At 37.8% G+C, this 15,888-nt stretch overlaps 1 protein-coding gene across 3 annotated transcripts in view; it reads right to left on the reverse strand.

Annotated features, from left to right (window-relative positions):
- The window catches only part of LOC131552895 (uncharacterized), a 28,610-nt gene continuing 12,722 nt past the window's right edge, over window positions 1–15,888 (reverse strand). For 2 of the 3 annotated variants that reach the window (XM_058797072.1, XM_058797070.1), the window contains exons 6-11: window positions 10,270–10,602; window positions 9,279–9,512; window positions 8,202–8,252; window positions 7,818–7,842; window positions 5,761–5,832; window positions 1,520–1,906 (exon numbers count right to left, since the gene is read on the reverse strand). In XM_058797072.1, coding sequence (XP_058653055.1) covers window positions 5,817–5,832; window positions 7,818–7,842; window positions 8,202–8,252; window positions 9,279–9,512; window positions 10,270–10,602 — 659 coding nt within the window. In that variant the 3' untranslated portion in view covers window positions 1,520–1,906; window positions 5,761–5,816. Of the gene's footprint in view, window positions 513–1,519; window positions 1,907–5,760; window positions 5,833–7,817; window positions 7,843–8,201; window positions 8,253–9,278; window positions 9,513–10,269; window positions 10,603–15,888 lie in introns of those variants that run through there. The other variant, XM_058797071.1, reaches the window with a different exon arrangement.

Here is a 15,888-nt window from a genome sequence, read left to right on the forward strand (position 1 = left end):
TGCAAATAAAGTTGAAAATACTTCTGTATCAAACAATATATATATAGAGCTGGCGATAATTAGCTAAATTAAATGTAATTTTTAATGAAAGCAACAAAGATGCAACAAAAATTAAGTGCATTTATATTTATGCCTTTGGCAAACTTTTAGATGATTTTACTGTGAATTCAAGCTATACATTTTTATCTGGAAACTGAACACTGAACTAGTTTAGCTGGTAGGATCAACACCGTTTACTAGCAGGACTAGTAAGGACTTTACAGAACTTTAAAGCAGTTTAACTCGTCAGTGTGAGTGAACCTCTAGATATCATCAGACCTTTTTCAGGCCATTTCTAGCAAAGCTTAGATTTTCCAAATTTCAATTGCTTTGAAATGTTTTAATAATTTAAAATCACCTGATTGCTGTGTTTTCATGACTTTAGAGCACATCGATCACCTCCTCGTTATTCATGATTAAAAGCTGACTTTCATTTAAGCCTTTTCTCACTTTCATGTCATCACATCTGCCAGCTGAACAAATTGAGAAGTGCTAAAAACAGTAGTGCTTGTCTGAAGGAAAATAACATGCATTTGGTTCCCTTTTTTTCTCCATTGTCTTGGGTACTCAACATTTCATGGTTCAGCCCAGACACATACAGTATTTTAAAGGGATAGTTCACCCAAAAATGAAAGTCACCTCATGATTTACTCACCCTCAAGCCAGTGACTTTCTTCTTTCAGACGAATACAATTGGAGTTATATTAAAAAATGTCCTGGCTCTTCCAAGCTTTAAAATGGCAGTGAATGGGTGTTGAGATTTTGAAGCCCAAAAAAGTGCGTCCATCCATCATGAAAAGTACTCTACATGGCTCCAGGGAGTTAATAAAGGCCTCCTAAAGTGAACTGATACATTTGTGTAAGAAACATATCCATGTTTAAAACTTCACAAACTGTAATCTCTAGCTTCCGCTAACTATCGTACACACGTTCGCCAGAGAAGGGCGCTCCATCGGATGACGTAGGATGTAGGCGTAGCGTAAGCTCCGGTGAGAATATGCTAGTCTCAAGAGACCCAAGTTTTGTTTACACCAGTCTCCTCTTGCCTTATATCGAAATCCTCCAACATTTTTCTTTACAAATCCTTGTTTTGTACTTTTTGCTGATTTCTCCTCTGCGCTTCCGCGTCTGTCACTTCTCACCGAGGCTTACGCTACGCCTATGTCCTAAGTCATCCACTGGAGTGCCACTCTCTCAAGAGATTATGGTTTATGAAGTTTTAAATATGGATATTTTTCTTAAACAAACACATCGCTTTGCTTCAGAAGGCCTTATTAACCCCGGAGCAGTGTGGAGCACTTTTCATGATGGATGGAAGCGCTTTTTTGGCCTTCAAAATCTCAACACCCATTCACTGCCATTATAAAACTTGGAAGAGCCAGGACATTTTTTAACTCCAATTGTATTTGTCTGAAAGAAGAAAGTCATATACACCTAGGATGGCTTGAGGATGAATAAATCATAGGGTAATTTTCATTTTTGGGTGAACTATCACTTTAATATTCACTCTGCAGGCCACAACACAGCATATCAACATACAAGTACCATCATTAACATGTCAGACAAAACAATTTACAGTGCATATGCAAAGAGATATGTGCTTTATGTAAACTGTACAACTCCAAAAGTGAAACATATGTGAATGTTTCCCAGGGAAAGAGTGATTTTACACAGCTGTTGTTGTGAAACTAGCATCTTTGTACCTGAGAATAAATACACTCCTCCTGAGGCCGTGTGCGAGCGCTTGAACGGTTTAGATTGAATATCACCTCGCCATACTGAACCTCTTCCTCCTTCTCTTTCCTCTCCTTCCTCCTCTTCTGCGGTTGGATCTCAACGTATTCCACACCAGCAGCCGGGAGTGATTCTTCTCAGAAAGAAGAAACGGTGACAGGGCAAGACATTAGCGGGCGTCTCTACACATACAAAATTGCTGTTCATACTACTAGTCTGCAAACTGGTAACTGACAAATGGAGCTTTCAAGAGTGAAACTATTTAAGTAGCAAACAATAATGATGGAAAGATTCAATCCAGCGCAAGTTAAACTAGTGATGGGAAGATCACATCTCTAGTTCATTCATGTTCAAAAAAATGAACTAATCTTTAAATCATTTCATTCATTTGAACAGTTAAAATAGTAAAACAAGATAGGTGGATCCTGTCGCAAAACACACACAAAAAAACACCCTGACGAAGGCCTGCTTGGGCTGATACGCGTTGGTGTCTTTTTAATCTGTAGCCCTGTCTTAGAATAAAGGCTTTTTACTTTGTTTACTATGTGAGTGCCTGGATGTGGAATTTGTGTGTGTGTGTGTGTTTTGCAACAGGACCCAGCTATTTATTTTGAATTTATTTCCCTTTCTGGATCATCCATAGTTTTGCCTTTGACTACCTGATGCGCCCCTGGTCAAGATTTTTTTCTTCAGTTAAAATATTTTATTTTAATACCCAAATTCCATGTACACATTTACATATGCCCTCTTTGATCATTTTCCAAATTAGAAAGTCATTATGTGGCAAGGTGGGTGACGTAATCCTTCCACATTGGCTCATTGGCGTGTGATTATCACCCACAATAGTCTATTGGAACCCGGGTATTTAAGGCTGGAGTTATGCCACTTGGTGTGCGTCACGGCTGGGACTGCCCTTATGGAGTGCGGGTGTACAGGTGCGTGCTGAATGGCCACTTGATGCTGTGTGTTGGGTTGCAGGCTGTCCACTACATGTCAGCGGTGAAATTCTTCGGTGACTGTGTCTTCCTGCATGAGATTCTATGCTTGTGAGCTGAGAGCAACGGTACAATTTGTGTGGCACCATGATTCGTTTTGTGCATTGAGGTTTTCCTGATGCCGTGTTGGCTAGTCGTTGGAGAACGCGGAAGTGTTTATACTCTGTGTTGAAGGAAGACGGCGCTGCTGTTTTCTTTTCTGTTGTTTTGTATTCTCTTCTTTTGTTTTCCCTTATTCTTATTTTTTTGATAAGTCCCTCTGCTGTACGGCTAAATATTGGCCGTATACCGGTTTGGCTGATGCTCAAAGAAAGCCGAATGTAGTAGCGGTTCTGAGTTGTCCCACTATTGCGACAGGCCTGATTCGTCGGCCTTTTGGCTGTTTGCATCTGTGACTATGCTGTGAAGAGTGTTTTCATGCGGCCCTGGGAGAACTGACTTTGAGGTGCTACTGCTTCAGTGAGCCTTCAGAGTGACTATTCTATTTAGAGTGTTTTGGTTTATTTCTTTTGTTTAATTTAAATATAATATTGTGTTATTTTGCTGCTATATATTTTTTTTTTTTTGTTTGATGTAACTATACCATTGTGAGACTGTTTCTTCATATGTCGCGTTTCCTTTTGGTTTAAGTTGAAGTATTTCTATTGTTTTATTGAATATAATAGGTTTTTTTTGTCTATTCTAGGCACTGTCGGGCCCCGAGGCTGGGAGGCTAGCTGGTTTCGAGTACTGGTGGTGGTATAATCGGGTGGAGTGCAGTGCTGCTTGGAATCACGCTTCACTTTGTGTGTGTATGTGTGTGTGTGTGTGTGTGCATGGGATGCACTAGTGTACAGATCGGATCTTCACTTCAGCTAGCCTGCCCCTGCCGTTGGCGAGCCTGTGCCTGTCTTTTGTTGGTTTCTGTTGTTTTCTTGTGTGAGTATTTTTAAATTGTTTCTTTATTTGGTGTAGTACACATGGCTACCATTTGTGCTTTATATTGTGATCCGACACGTGGCATTCATGCCATTGGGTGTTTTTAATTATTTACTGTAACAATCTAGTAAAGCGTTTTGTACATTGTTCACACGTCTCTTGGGGTTATACTTGGCCTACGAACCTGTGGTCCTTTCCCTGTTTCTTGACGGGGTGGCGTAGTCGGTTTTTGTTTAGGTGTACTCTGATCCGTTTATACATTATTTCTCCTCCCCTCAGCATTGCCACAATTATAATACAGCAGAGGATAGAAAGCATAGATGATTAGTTCACCTCTTTTGTTCATTTGTCATATGAAAGATGGAACCGTTCACGAACCAACCTATCACTATTAAACTACTAACTACTCTCCAGAATTATTAGCTTAGTTAGTTGAATGAGATTAATCTTCTAAACCAGTGGTTCTTAATCCTACTCCTCGCATACCAACGCTCTGCACATTTTGTATGTATCTCTTATCACTTCAGTCGTTTGTTTCCAGTTTAAAGGCATGTTCTATTTAAAGTGTGCAAGACGTGAGGTATATTATGTCACACTTCACACTTCTCTACACTCTAAGAAATAAAGGTACGAAAGCTGTCACTGGGGTGGTACCTTTTCAAAAGGTACACTTTTGTGCCTATTAGGGTCAAATATGTACACTTTAAGTACTAATATGTACCTTTAAGGTACCAAAATGGACCCTTTAGGTACAAACATGTGCCTTTTGAAAAGGTACCGCCCCAGTGACAACTTTTGTACCTTTATTTCTGAGAGTATAGTAAGTTTTGTCTGTGTGTGAAGATGCTGCAGGTATGAATGAATGTTACGAAGTGAAGTAAACTTCAACAGATTTCCGTTGCTCGGGAAGTAAGCAGTGAACACTGTGTAGGGAGCATGTCAATCGTAACACAGTTCATGCATCGAGCTCTCTTCTAGCTGGTTATCTGAATCATCAGGTGTGAAGAAAAAAAGACATGAAAAATAGGCAGATCGGGGGGTCGCGAGGACTGGAACTGAAAACCGCTGCTCTAAACCACTAAACCTTTGTTTCTAATGCTATCATTTTCACAGAAGATGTTATAAATGGATATGTGAAGTCATAAACTTTCTTTGTTTCCAAGACCAAAAATTTTACTGATGTTTATGGTCCCACTTTATATTAGGTGGCCTTAACTACTGTGTACTTACATTTAAATTAATCATTTGGTACAATGCACTTATTGTGTACATACATGTTTTTACATTGTACTTATATTTTTTAAAATACCTATATGTTATTACATCTGCAATTAATTTCTGTAATTACATTTATAATTACACTGTTGACCCATCCCTCACACCTAAACCCACCGTTAAACCAACCCATACCACCAAACCTGTCCCTAACCTACCCGTATCCCGCCTCAATAGCAGCAGAAGTGTTTTGCAATACAGTATGAACACAATAAGTACATTGTACTTATTTTTTGATGCAAGTACATAGTAGTTAAGGCCACCTAATATAAAGTGTGACCATGTTTATAAACACCTTTGAAAGCGTCTGGCTGATGGTAAACAAAACTCTTCTTCTAATAAATATAATAATAAAATGTAATGTATATAATACAATTGAACAATTAATGTAATAAAAATAAATAAAATTCAATTGCAGGGTTAAATAGTCATCTTGTAAAAAAAGTTTTATGACGACACTTTCTCAGTGAGTTCTCTATTTTTGTATAAGGGAAAATACAGTTTGCATTAGTAACTAGTTTCCACTGAACATGGGATGGGTGTTGTCTGATTGATTCTAAGCAAAAGAATCTACTTCAGTAAACGAGCAAATTTAGTTTGCAAACATCATCTTAAACCATAAAGCAGTGCTCAAACTTTAAACTATGTGATTTCAGTAGACAGGCTTAACCAAGAAATCTTTTCTTCTAGTATGAAAGGACTAGGAAGTATCTTCACTAATTCAATGACTGAGATGATTAACCACTGATAGAAACTGAGTCGTGTGTTGTTTTAAAGAGTAAAGTAGATATTTTCTTACCTGTTTTCTTCGTTTCACTCTTTTTCTTATGAGAGATATCAGCGTATATGACGTCCTCATTGCCAGCAGCAGCTGATGGGAAAACACTGACATTAGCAACAGATAAAATACAATCTAATATTTCAATCACTGAAGTATTGGCTTCAAAACTACTGAATCCCTGGATCATGCAGGTTAAAACTTTTCTTTTTTCTTTATTGAACTGTTTGCATGTAATATATCAAGAAAAAAGTGAAGACAGAATATAGGAAGTGAGATCATATCTTTGCCAGTCTTAGATTTATTGAAAATAAAAATATGAGTAAATTCTGAGTAAACTGCACATAAAAGGTGCCTAAAATCCCCAAATTTTCCCAAATGACTTCATAGTTAAAATTCACAGTTAATGAATTCCAGTTATTTGTAAACAAAGGCTTTAATGTATGCCCATTTAGAATTGGCAATTTATTTATTTAACTAATTGGTTACTAATGTAACTAATTTTATAATTATATATTATTATGGTAAACAGTGTTATCAAAACAGTGTCAGAAATACACTAAACATTTGGAAGTTTTATGCACGTTTCACATGATGCTGTAAATTTTTTAACAATTTTAACATTGTGAACATGCAAAGACTTTTGTAAATCAAAACAGCTTTATGAACAATTTACATTAAAAAAAAAATGATTATGCTCATGTTTCATGAATCATAGGCCCTATGATTTCCTTTATGCGGAAAACGCGGATGGATCGCGGAATCCAGTCATAAAAATGGAATACCAAATGTCACGGAATTTGCACATTTTGAATGAATATGGACTCTAGTGTCTGTGAATATTAAGCTGCATACTATTTAAATATGAATCCTGCATGTTCTGTGAGTGAATGAATGGTGCGATCGCACGGTTTCGTTTACTACACACATATTGAAATGCATGTGACGCTCGCAGTCATTTTAGCCTGTCGCCTCAATATATGAGTACTTGAACACATAAACAATCTCTAGAAATGCTCTGAGAGTCATTCATTAGCATTTTACCATTTCTTTTGAGAAAAGCTATAGTCATCATATACAATCAGAAACTTAAAGGTTTTCACAGCAACCTGTCAAAATAAAAGTTTAGATTAACTTGAAGAAACCGTGACATATTATTTAATGTAATGATAGTACTACAACTACTAATACAATTATTATTAAAGAATTATTTTTAAAAGAATATTTATGCCAGAAAAATATAGGCTATATACCAGAAAAATTATTTAACAGAATAAATAATAATGGGGGATTATATTAAATTTTAATTTAAAATCAATTAATTAGAGATGCTTTTGATTATTATATTTAAATAAACTGTTCAAATAGAATCCAGAAAATTAATGGAAAACAGAATTTGGTAAAAATAAAACTGAATTAAAAAAAATAAATAAAACATATCATAGGGTCTTAAATTCAATTTTTGTAAAACTTTTAATAAATTGCTGCTTAATATTGTAGGTTTCATTATTTCAATTAATTAGACATGTTTTTTGATGAAAAAGGAATGGTATTCGGGAAAAAATAAAATGGAATTCATAGCACCCTAAATAAGGCCCAATGACTTTAACTTTGCTATAAACACCATGATCATAGTACTTGGCCAAAAATTGAATGGTCAAAAATCATTATTGAATTAAATAATCTGGCTGAAACTCAAGATTTTTTTTCTATATATTCATGAGGTTTAAAGAACAGTATTGTTTCAAAGCCTTTCTGCAATTTAGCACCAATTTGCACTGGTTAATACCAGGTTTGTTGAATTTCCACCAAAATTGCCTTGTATCATCTTCACCACGTGTAGGCCTATAATGTTTCTGCTTTTGGCTTTTGGTGCATTTGTCTTTAAAACTGTCTGTAAGAAAGTGCAATGACCAAAAAATCTATTCAGCACATATAACATAAAAGCCACAAATCTTCTCAAGATTTGAAGGCATATAAACCAATGTTTTGACTCTGTAATTGCTGATTGCATTGAAAAGTACTACATTTGAACCTTTTCAGTTAGTATATGAACTACAGATTCGAAATGAACTGACCTGGTGTCGACTTGACCTGTTTTTTCTTATAAATGTGATATACGATGATGAACAGCAGAATCAGGATCAGCGCAATACAGCCCAAAGCAATTAGAGGACATATAAAACTATGGAAGAACGAAACACGATCAAATTCAAACTTCAAAACTGTTGTGAAAAGTTCATTACCAACTGCAACAGCAACAAGAATAACAACTACATGCAATTAATAGTGCTGTACATTAGTTCATGAATAATTTAACTACAGAAGAGCCTGTAGATCCCTCAAAGACATTATTATCACCTTTACTTGTAATTTGCAGTATTTACTGTTGCTTAATATGCACACATATAAAGGACATACTCCATGGGTGACGCTCATACCAGCTGATGAGAAACTCATACCATTTTCTGAATCCTTTGTCACTGTTGAGGTCACAGATGCAGTAGTTGGTCCTGTAATAAAACATCGTTGCAGAATCACCTGTTTTCTCTCTTAATATAAATTGCTGCAGAGATAATTAACCATTTTGAAGAATTAAGTGGCTAAGTAAGAGAATGACATAATGAAGAAAATTCAAATTGGGGTGGGTGGGGTTTAAATTATATATTCTCAATATATTAATGCAAAAACATTTTTTTATTTTATAAAAAATAATTATTTTATAAAAGCAATTAAATGACTTAAAACCATTTTTAGCTGGTGAAAATAATAGTGTTCTAATAATTTTGGCCACCACTGTGATTAATATGTAGAAAATAATTAAATGAAATTAAAAATAGTAAAATATAAATAATGTAATGGTTGCATTTGTTTTCCCTCTTTAAATTATGGAAAATAAAATCATAATATTATCATCATCATAAAATGTATCTGAGAGAAATTTATCATACGCAATTACAGTAATAGAATTAAATAACAATTATTACTGTTACCAATTACAATTGCAAATAAATAAATGAATAAATATTTACATCCTAGACCTTAAAGGTAAAGAAAATTTAGGGAGTAGGAGTGCTTTTGATTGACATAAAAAAGGTAAAAATGCAAATTAATGGTTGTAAATTTAATGGTTGTACAGTAGTTCTCATTTTCTGCAGCAAAATAGAATTTCTTTTGATTTTGGGGTGAAATGTTTGTTTGTTTGTTTATAATTTAGCAAGTGAAAAATATACAAATTAAGTAAGTAAACTAAAAGTAACTAAACTAGATGAACAACAAAAAAGGTTTATCTAAATATGGTCCAACTTAATTAAAAAAAAATCTAAATCAACTGAAACATAAAGAGTCAGGAGGTAAAACCATCACAGTTCATCAAAATGCATCGGTGATATTGCACTATGGCATAAGGGTATTTTGTGGTGAAATGTGACTTGAACATGTTCTTGACAGGTTTTGTAAGATTTGTTCATCTTCATCACTCTTGTTGCTGTTGCTGTGGTTTTTATAAATACGTGGACATTCATGTATTAAACGCTCACCAGGACAGGGTTTGGCAGTAACGGTCTCCTGTCCGTGACTGACGTGGTTCTTCACACTGCAGCTGATGTTTCCATCAGTTCCCTCATCCAGATCAATGCTGGAGTTTCCATCCATCAGTGGATCTCCATTCAGAGTCCAGCTGTAGAGGATCTGATCGCCCTCAGAGGAGCAGGACCCCCTCATCATCCCACTGGAGGAGCAGATGATTGACACTTCCACTGAGCCAATAGGAGCTGGAGGGAGGGACACGTGACCGTCACACAACTCTTTCTCAACTGAGCCAATGTCAAGACATTTCTAAACAAAATGCATTGCAGAGGTGAAAGCTGGACTGAATTAAACATGCAGCGTTCAGTAGATTAGTCATGTGACAACAATGTATCAAAAGACTGTTTGGAATGCTTTCACATTTTTAAAACTCACTTTATATTATGTGGCTTTACTACTATGTACTTACATTGAAATTAATCATTTGATACAATGCACTTGTTGTATACATACATGTTTTTACATTGTACTTATATTTTTAAAAATACCTATATGTAGTTACATCTGTAATTAATTTCTGTAATTACATTTACAATTACTCTGTTGACCCATCCCTTACACCTTAACCCACCCTTAAACCTACCCATACCACCAAACCTGTCCCTAACCTACCCTTATCACACCTAAATAGCAGGAAATGTGTTTTGCAATACAATAAGTACATTGTACTTATTTTTTGATGTAAGTACATAGTAGTTAAGGCCACCTAATATAAAGTGTGACCTAGTACTGTACTGTACAGTAAGCAACATGCTGGTATTTAAATCTGAAAATTGTCTTAGTACTGTACATGGAAAGTGCAGATGAATTAGACTAAATTCTAGATATTCAATAATACGCTGAATAAAACCCTTCACAGAGATTCAACTGGTTCATCTGTATGAGAGTGAGATCTTTGGAGAACATGAGATTGTAATGAGTCTGAAGAGAGAGTTTCTGTACCTTCAACATTCACTTGAAGATCTGTAGATGTTTCTGAGCAGCCTGAGCAATGAAAGAGTGTTACTGTGTAATTCCCTGAATCAGCTCTGATCACACGGTTTATTATCAGAGTCCCATTAATGACTGTAACTTCAGGTCTGTTACTATAAAGATCACATTCAGTCTCTCTCATCTTGCCATTCTTTATTCTACAAACTGGATCAGTTGTTTTGTTGTTGTTTATTCTCTTTTGTATCCTGTTGTCTGTATTACGAGGGTTCAGCAGATTGAGTTTGTGTCCCAGAGCTGCGTAACAGATATCAGACTGATTAAACCTGCAGAACCGATCCAGACCTGAAGAACAAAACACACACACAGAGAGAGAGAGAGAGAGAGAGAGCGAGAGAAATAAATAGGGTATCTCTCGAATCATAAAATAAAATCAGACAGAAACATTTACAGAATTAAAGTTCAACAGAAGAAACATCTAACAGACTCTTGATCTGCTTTCACACTTCTGATCTCAGGTCAGACTCTTTTCTAAGGAAAGTGTCATTTGTGTCTCTCCTTCTGACTTACTACTTACTGAACTAAATCATATTACTTAACAGATTAAAATTAATTTAGTGTGTAGCAAAAAAAAAGATTTAAATAAAACATTAAATTGAATTTTAAAAATATAATATTAGCTAGTCTGTATGCCAACAGTCAAAAAGCAAATCTAAAAGTTGATTTTATTAAAATAAACTATCATGCTTTCACATTCTACAAACACTAACGTGATATTCTGATAATGCAGAATTGTTTGTCTTTGTCCTGCAGATTCTGTTCAATCCCGTTAACCTGTGACATTTCTCTCTTTATTAATAATGTCTCAATCTTTCAGACATTATATTTAATGGACAAACATTATTTGATGAATCGTCCATATAATACCATAATGTTTAAAAAAATTAATACGTTTACAAAATTCTTCCAGCACAATGGATACAGAGAGAGAAACACACTCTTAATACTCCAACTGTAAGTAAAAACTGTCAAGAAGATCAGAAAACACTGACTAGATCACTGCGGACTCTTCATGTAATATTACAACACAAATGCTTTTATATCAGAGGTTCACCTCACTCTCAGAAATAAAGGTACAAAAGCTGTCACTGGGGCGGTACCTTTTCAAAAGGTACACTTTTGTGCCTATTAGGTTAAAATATGTACACTTTAAGTAGTAATATGTACCTTTAAAGTACCAAAATGGACCTTTTAGGTACAAACATGTACCTTTTGAAAAGTTACCGCCCCAGTGACAACTTTTGTACCTTTATTTCTGAGAGTGCTGACTGAACAGCATCATAACAGAGTGCGATGTGAAAGAGACTCACATGCAGCAGTTTGCAGCAGCAGCATCAGTCCAAAGACCAGCATCGTGTGTGAAGAGTGTGATGCTGCTTCAGATCGTGACACGAGTGTCTGGACTTCTGTCCGTCTCTGTTCTGGCTCTCATGAAGCGTCTTCACAGCGAGACTCAGACTGGACTGACACATGAGGAAATCTCTGACCACTTCACAAAGGAAAGAGGAAGTTTCCTCCTATTGGGGAAGGCAGATGATGTGACATCTAAAACAAGAGAGTGAAACAAAAAGAAAGATGGAAAAAGAAGTACCATTTTCAGTCAGATTTTCCTGCAAATCAAATAAAACAGTATCTTTACTGTATTGATGAAATGCTCTTGATGGTTTTATTGAGAGTAAACCAGATTCTGGTCTAGATGTGTGTTACAGCAGGCTGTTTGTAATGTCTTCTTCTCATTGAGTGTTTGTGATGTGTGACTCGGATCCGGTCCAGTTCATGTGTGAATGAAGAGAGGATTCTGGACTCACTCTTCTGTTTACTGGAGCTGAGGCTCATATGTTTGTAGCTGCGAGCTGCTCATGTAGAGAGCGACACCTGCAGGAGAAGACGACAAATACAGCTGCACTCCACCTCGCTCTGCTTCATTTCATTCAAAACCTCATGCTTTTAAATGTTTTAACTTATTTATAAGCTACATTACGGATGATTTTAGTTAAATTAACGAATTATTAATCAATAATTACCGAATAATTAACAGACTATTAATTATTTCATGGACAAATGAGAGAGCACATTAAAACATAAGTGGACCAATATATTCCCAAGGAGTTTTGAAACGGTACACTTACAAGTATACTACTGCATACTACACTGATATTTGTATACTTACTACATAAAGTATACTTAAAAATGTACTTGAACTTTACTTAAGTATACTTAATAAAATAAACTTGAAGCATACTACTTTTTGGTAAGGGGTACTATAAATCTATGATTTAATGATTGACTTTCAAAGACAATCACACTATGTTTGTTATTAGCGACATCCACAGGAGGAAAAAAGACTTATGAACCCATGTCCTTGATTAATTTTTTTCATATGTCGTTGTTTTACGGCTGTTTAAATTCATTGATGTGTGCTTTCTGTTAGTTAAAATATTAACTGACTATTTAACAAAATGAATGAGCTTGTGACTGCCAAAAAAAAAAAAAAAAAAAAAGTTTAATTTCAAAGTTTTATTTTAATTTAACTCAAAAAGCATAACAAATACAGCATTGACTCCATTTACAATTCTTAAAGAACGACATGTTTATCAATATTCTATAATGACACAAAGATCTTGTGAATAAAAATGCACGAATGTGGTTAAACAGGTTAAAAAACATCTTAGGTTACGTATGCAACCCCAGTTCCTCGAGGGAACGAGGGATCCAAGAACGCTAGGGGGACGCCTCCAGCGTGACCGCGCTCTGATACAAATGTAATCTGTCCAAAGGATGGGCGAGACGTCACGGCCAGGAAGCATAAAAGCACGTGCGGTGGAACCGGCGTCAGCTTCAGGAATGAAGCAACCGCTCGTAGGGATGCCGGAAGTATGGCTTCGAGACGCAGCGTCTCGTTCCCTCGAGGAACTGGGGTTACATACATAACCTAAGATGTTCCTCTTCAGGAACTCGAGCTGCGTCCAAGAACGCTAGGGGAACGAGATCCCCACGCCGCCAGACTGACAAATCCCTGCCTAGTGTGGAGGAGCACAGCTAGGGCGAGAGAAAAAAGGCCACAGGTGGCTAAGGTGAGTGGGGCCTGCGTCCCGAAGGCCAACTTCTGAAGAGTGAGTCTTGATCCTCAAGAGGGGAGAGCAGAGGACTCGAGGCTATGGAATAGCATCCTGATCCACCACATAGCAAATGCTCTCTGGCCGGAGGCCTCAGCCTCTGGAGGAAACATGTACTAGGGGGTGTCTACCCACTGAAAGGCCACCGAGAAGGGCACGGTAGGCCAGTATAGCCGCCACGTAAACCCTCAGGGTGGAGTGGGTTAACCCTGCAGAGGAACAGGCCCGCACAAACTCCAGAACTGTACCAATCGGGCAGTTGACTGGGTCGAGCTGGCGGTCTCCGCACCAAGAAGTGAAAAGTTCCACTTCAAGGCGTACAGTTTCCTCGTTGAGGGAGCTCTGGATTGGAGGAAGGTCTCAACAACCTCGGTTGGGAGACCGGAAGCTATGGGCTGTGCCCCCTCAGGGGCCACACCTACTTTTTTTGTATGCCGCTCTTCCCCAGAGGGGCCGGCCCTCAGAAGTCCTGGGCCATAGGCAGCAGGATGTTTTAGCCAAAGACTATCCAGCGAGAGTGACGGTCTGCAGATCCGCCTTCCGCTAGAAGGCCTCGGCCCAGGAGCGCCACTCTGACTCCAACATACTGGGGAGTACGAGAAGTGACGCTCCCTATAGGAGGAGCTGGAACACGGTTGGGGCTGCTCCGCCCAGCAGCCCCTGCTGACCACATCAACCTCCTCAGAGGAAGAGAGGTAAAACATTGTGCTCTCACTCGAGAAAATCCCAAGTTTTCTTAGGCTCCTTTTACACATACACATCTAACTTCTCCTAGTTAGATGAAATAGATAATTTAATTCCTCAAAATTAAATGAAGAAAAACAACCAGACAAGTAAACACGGAGAATGACATAATGCACGCGTCGCCTCGGCAACGCGCGCTGCAACAGTGAGCTCTCACTCAAAGCCCCGCGCGAGAGCGCTAGGTCTGGGGATTGCAGGTGGAGAGAGGGCGAACCCGTCTCCAACCCGTCCGCCAGATCTATGTGCGATCCCCGCGATCTCATTCGCCGCCGTGCCTCAGCAGCGGCGGACCGGAACCGCGAGATCATACGGCGGGGAGAAGCACAATCAGCCCCTTTTTTTTCTTTTTTTCTCTCGAGCTGACAGCGCGAACTATCCTCTATGCAGAGACACTGCTATAATGACAACCTCGTTCATAATAAGCTTGTGCAAACAATGTTCGTGCAAACACTGCGATTTTTCACGCTGGAGGCGTTCCCCTAGCGTTCTTGTACACAGCTCGAGTTCCTGAAGAGGAACTGCACATCCAAACAAAAGTTTAAAAACACAAGACACCCCAAAACTGAGAGACGGGTGACGGAGCTTCAAACAGATAAAACATAAAACAAGAGACACTGTATATAAAAGAAATCAACCAAAACCAACAGAATAACGTAAAAAAAGAGCAAGAGTGGGAATGTATAATAAACCCATTTCTAGAAGATATGGAAAATAAACACACAGAATGACTTCACAATCTGCCAGATCTGATTTAGAGAAATAAATATGAAGGATGAACAGAAGAGGTTTCAAGTAATGGCATAAAATACTGCTAGGGTCATGTAAAGCATAAAGACAAATGAATAAATAAGCAACAAAAGTGTTACCAAAAAAAAAAAAACCTGTCTTCTGCTGTTGACAGGTGGAAGCAGGATTCATGTGAGAATCTGTGACATTATGAATAATTTCTCATAGATGTGATGATCTGCTGCTGGTCTCATGAATCTTCTGCTGTGTGTTCATGTTCTCTAAATCTTCTCATTCTCAGTTTCTGATCTTCCTGTTTCTTTCCTAAAAGCATCACATTATCATCTTCACTCCTAATATTGCATGTCAAATCCATAATGATGAAAACAAATGTCTCTCACCTGAAGTGTGTCTCATGTAGATGTGAAACCCTCCTAACAAACCCAACAGAACCATCAGCTGAAAGCACCAGACCAACACAAACACAGACACTGAAAACACTGAAAACAACAATCAGACAGAAATCAGAACTCATCCTTCATGTTTCCAGAAGTGTGTTTAGTTAATCTCGTGTCACATTCTGATATGTGTGCTACTGGATTCCCCTCGTTAGAAATCGCGATCCTTTCGGTAAATCGTGTTTCACGTTCCTCTTGGTAAATTGCTTACCAGGGGGTCCCCCTCGGTAGAAACTGCGATCGTGCTTCCCCCTCGGGGGCCCCCCTTCTATCGTCAGGTCCTTAGAATCGTCCTAACCTCCCCCCCTTACGGCGCCCCTGGCAACTGGTCACTGCAGAGGTCAAACTAGAGGTCACAGAATCAGAAAGAATCAGAAAGAGCTTTTATTGCCAAGTATGCTTGCGCATACAAGGAATTTGTTTTAGTGTCATTAGCTTCCAGTTCACAGAGACAACAACGACACACAGACAATAAAAATAAGATGAGAATGAAAAAAATACACATATTGTCACACTCTCACGGGGAG

Source organism: Onychostoma macrolepis, chromosome 14 (genome assembly GCF_012432095.1).
Source record: "Onychostoma macrolepis isolate SWU-2019 chromosome 14, ASM1243209v1, whole genome shotgun sequence".
NCBI classification, from domain to species: Eukaryota; Metazoa; Chordata; class Actinopteri; order Cypriniformes; family Cyprinidae; genus Onychostoma; species Onychostoma macrolepis.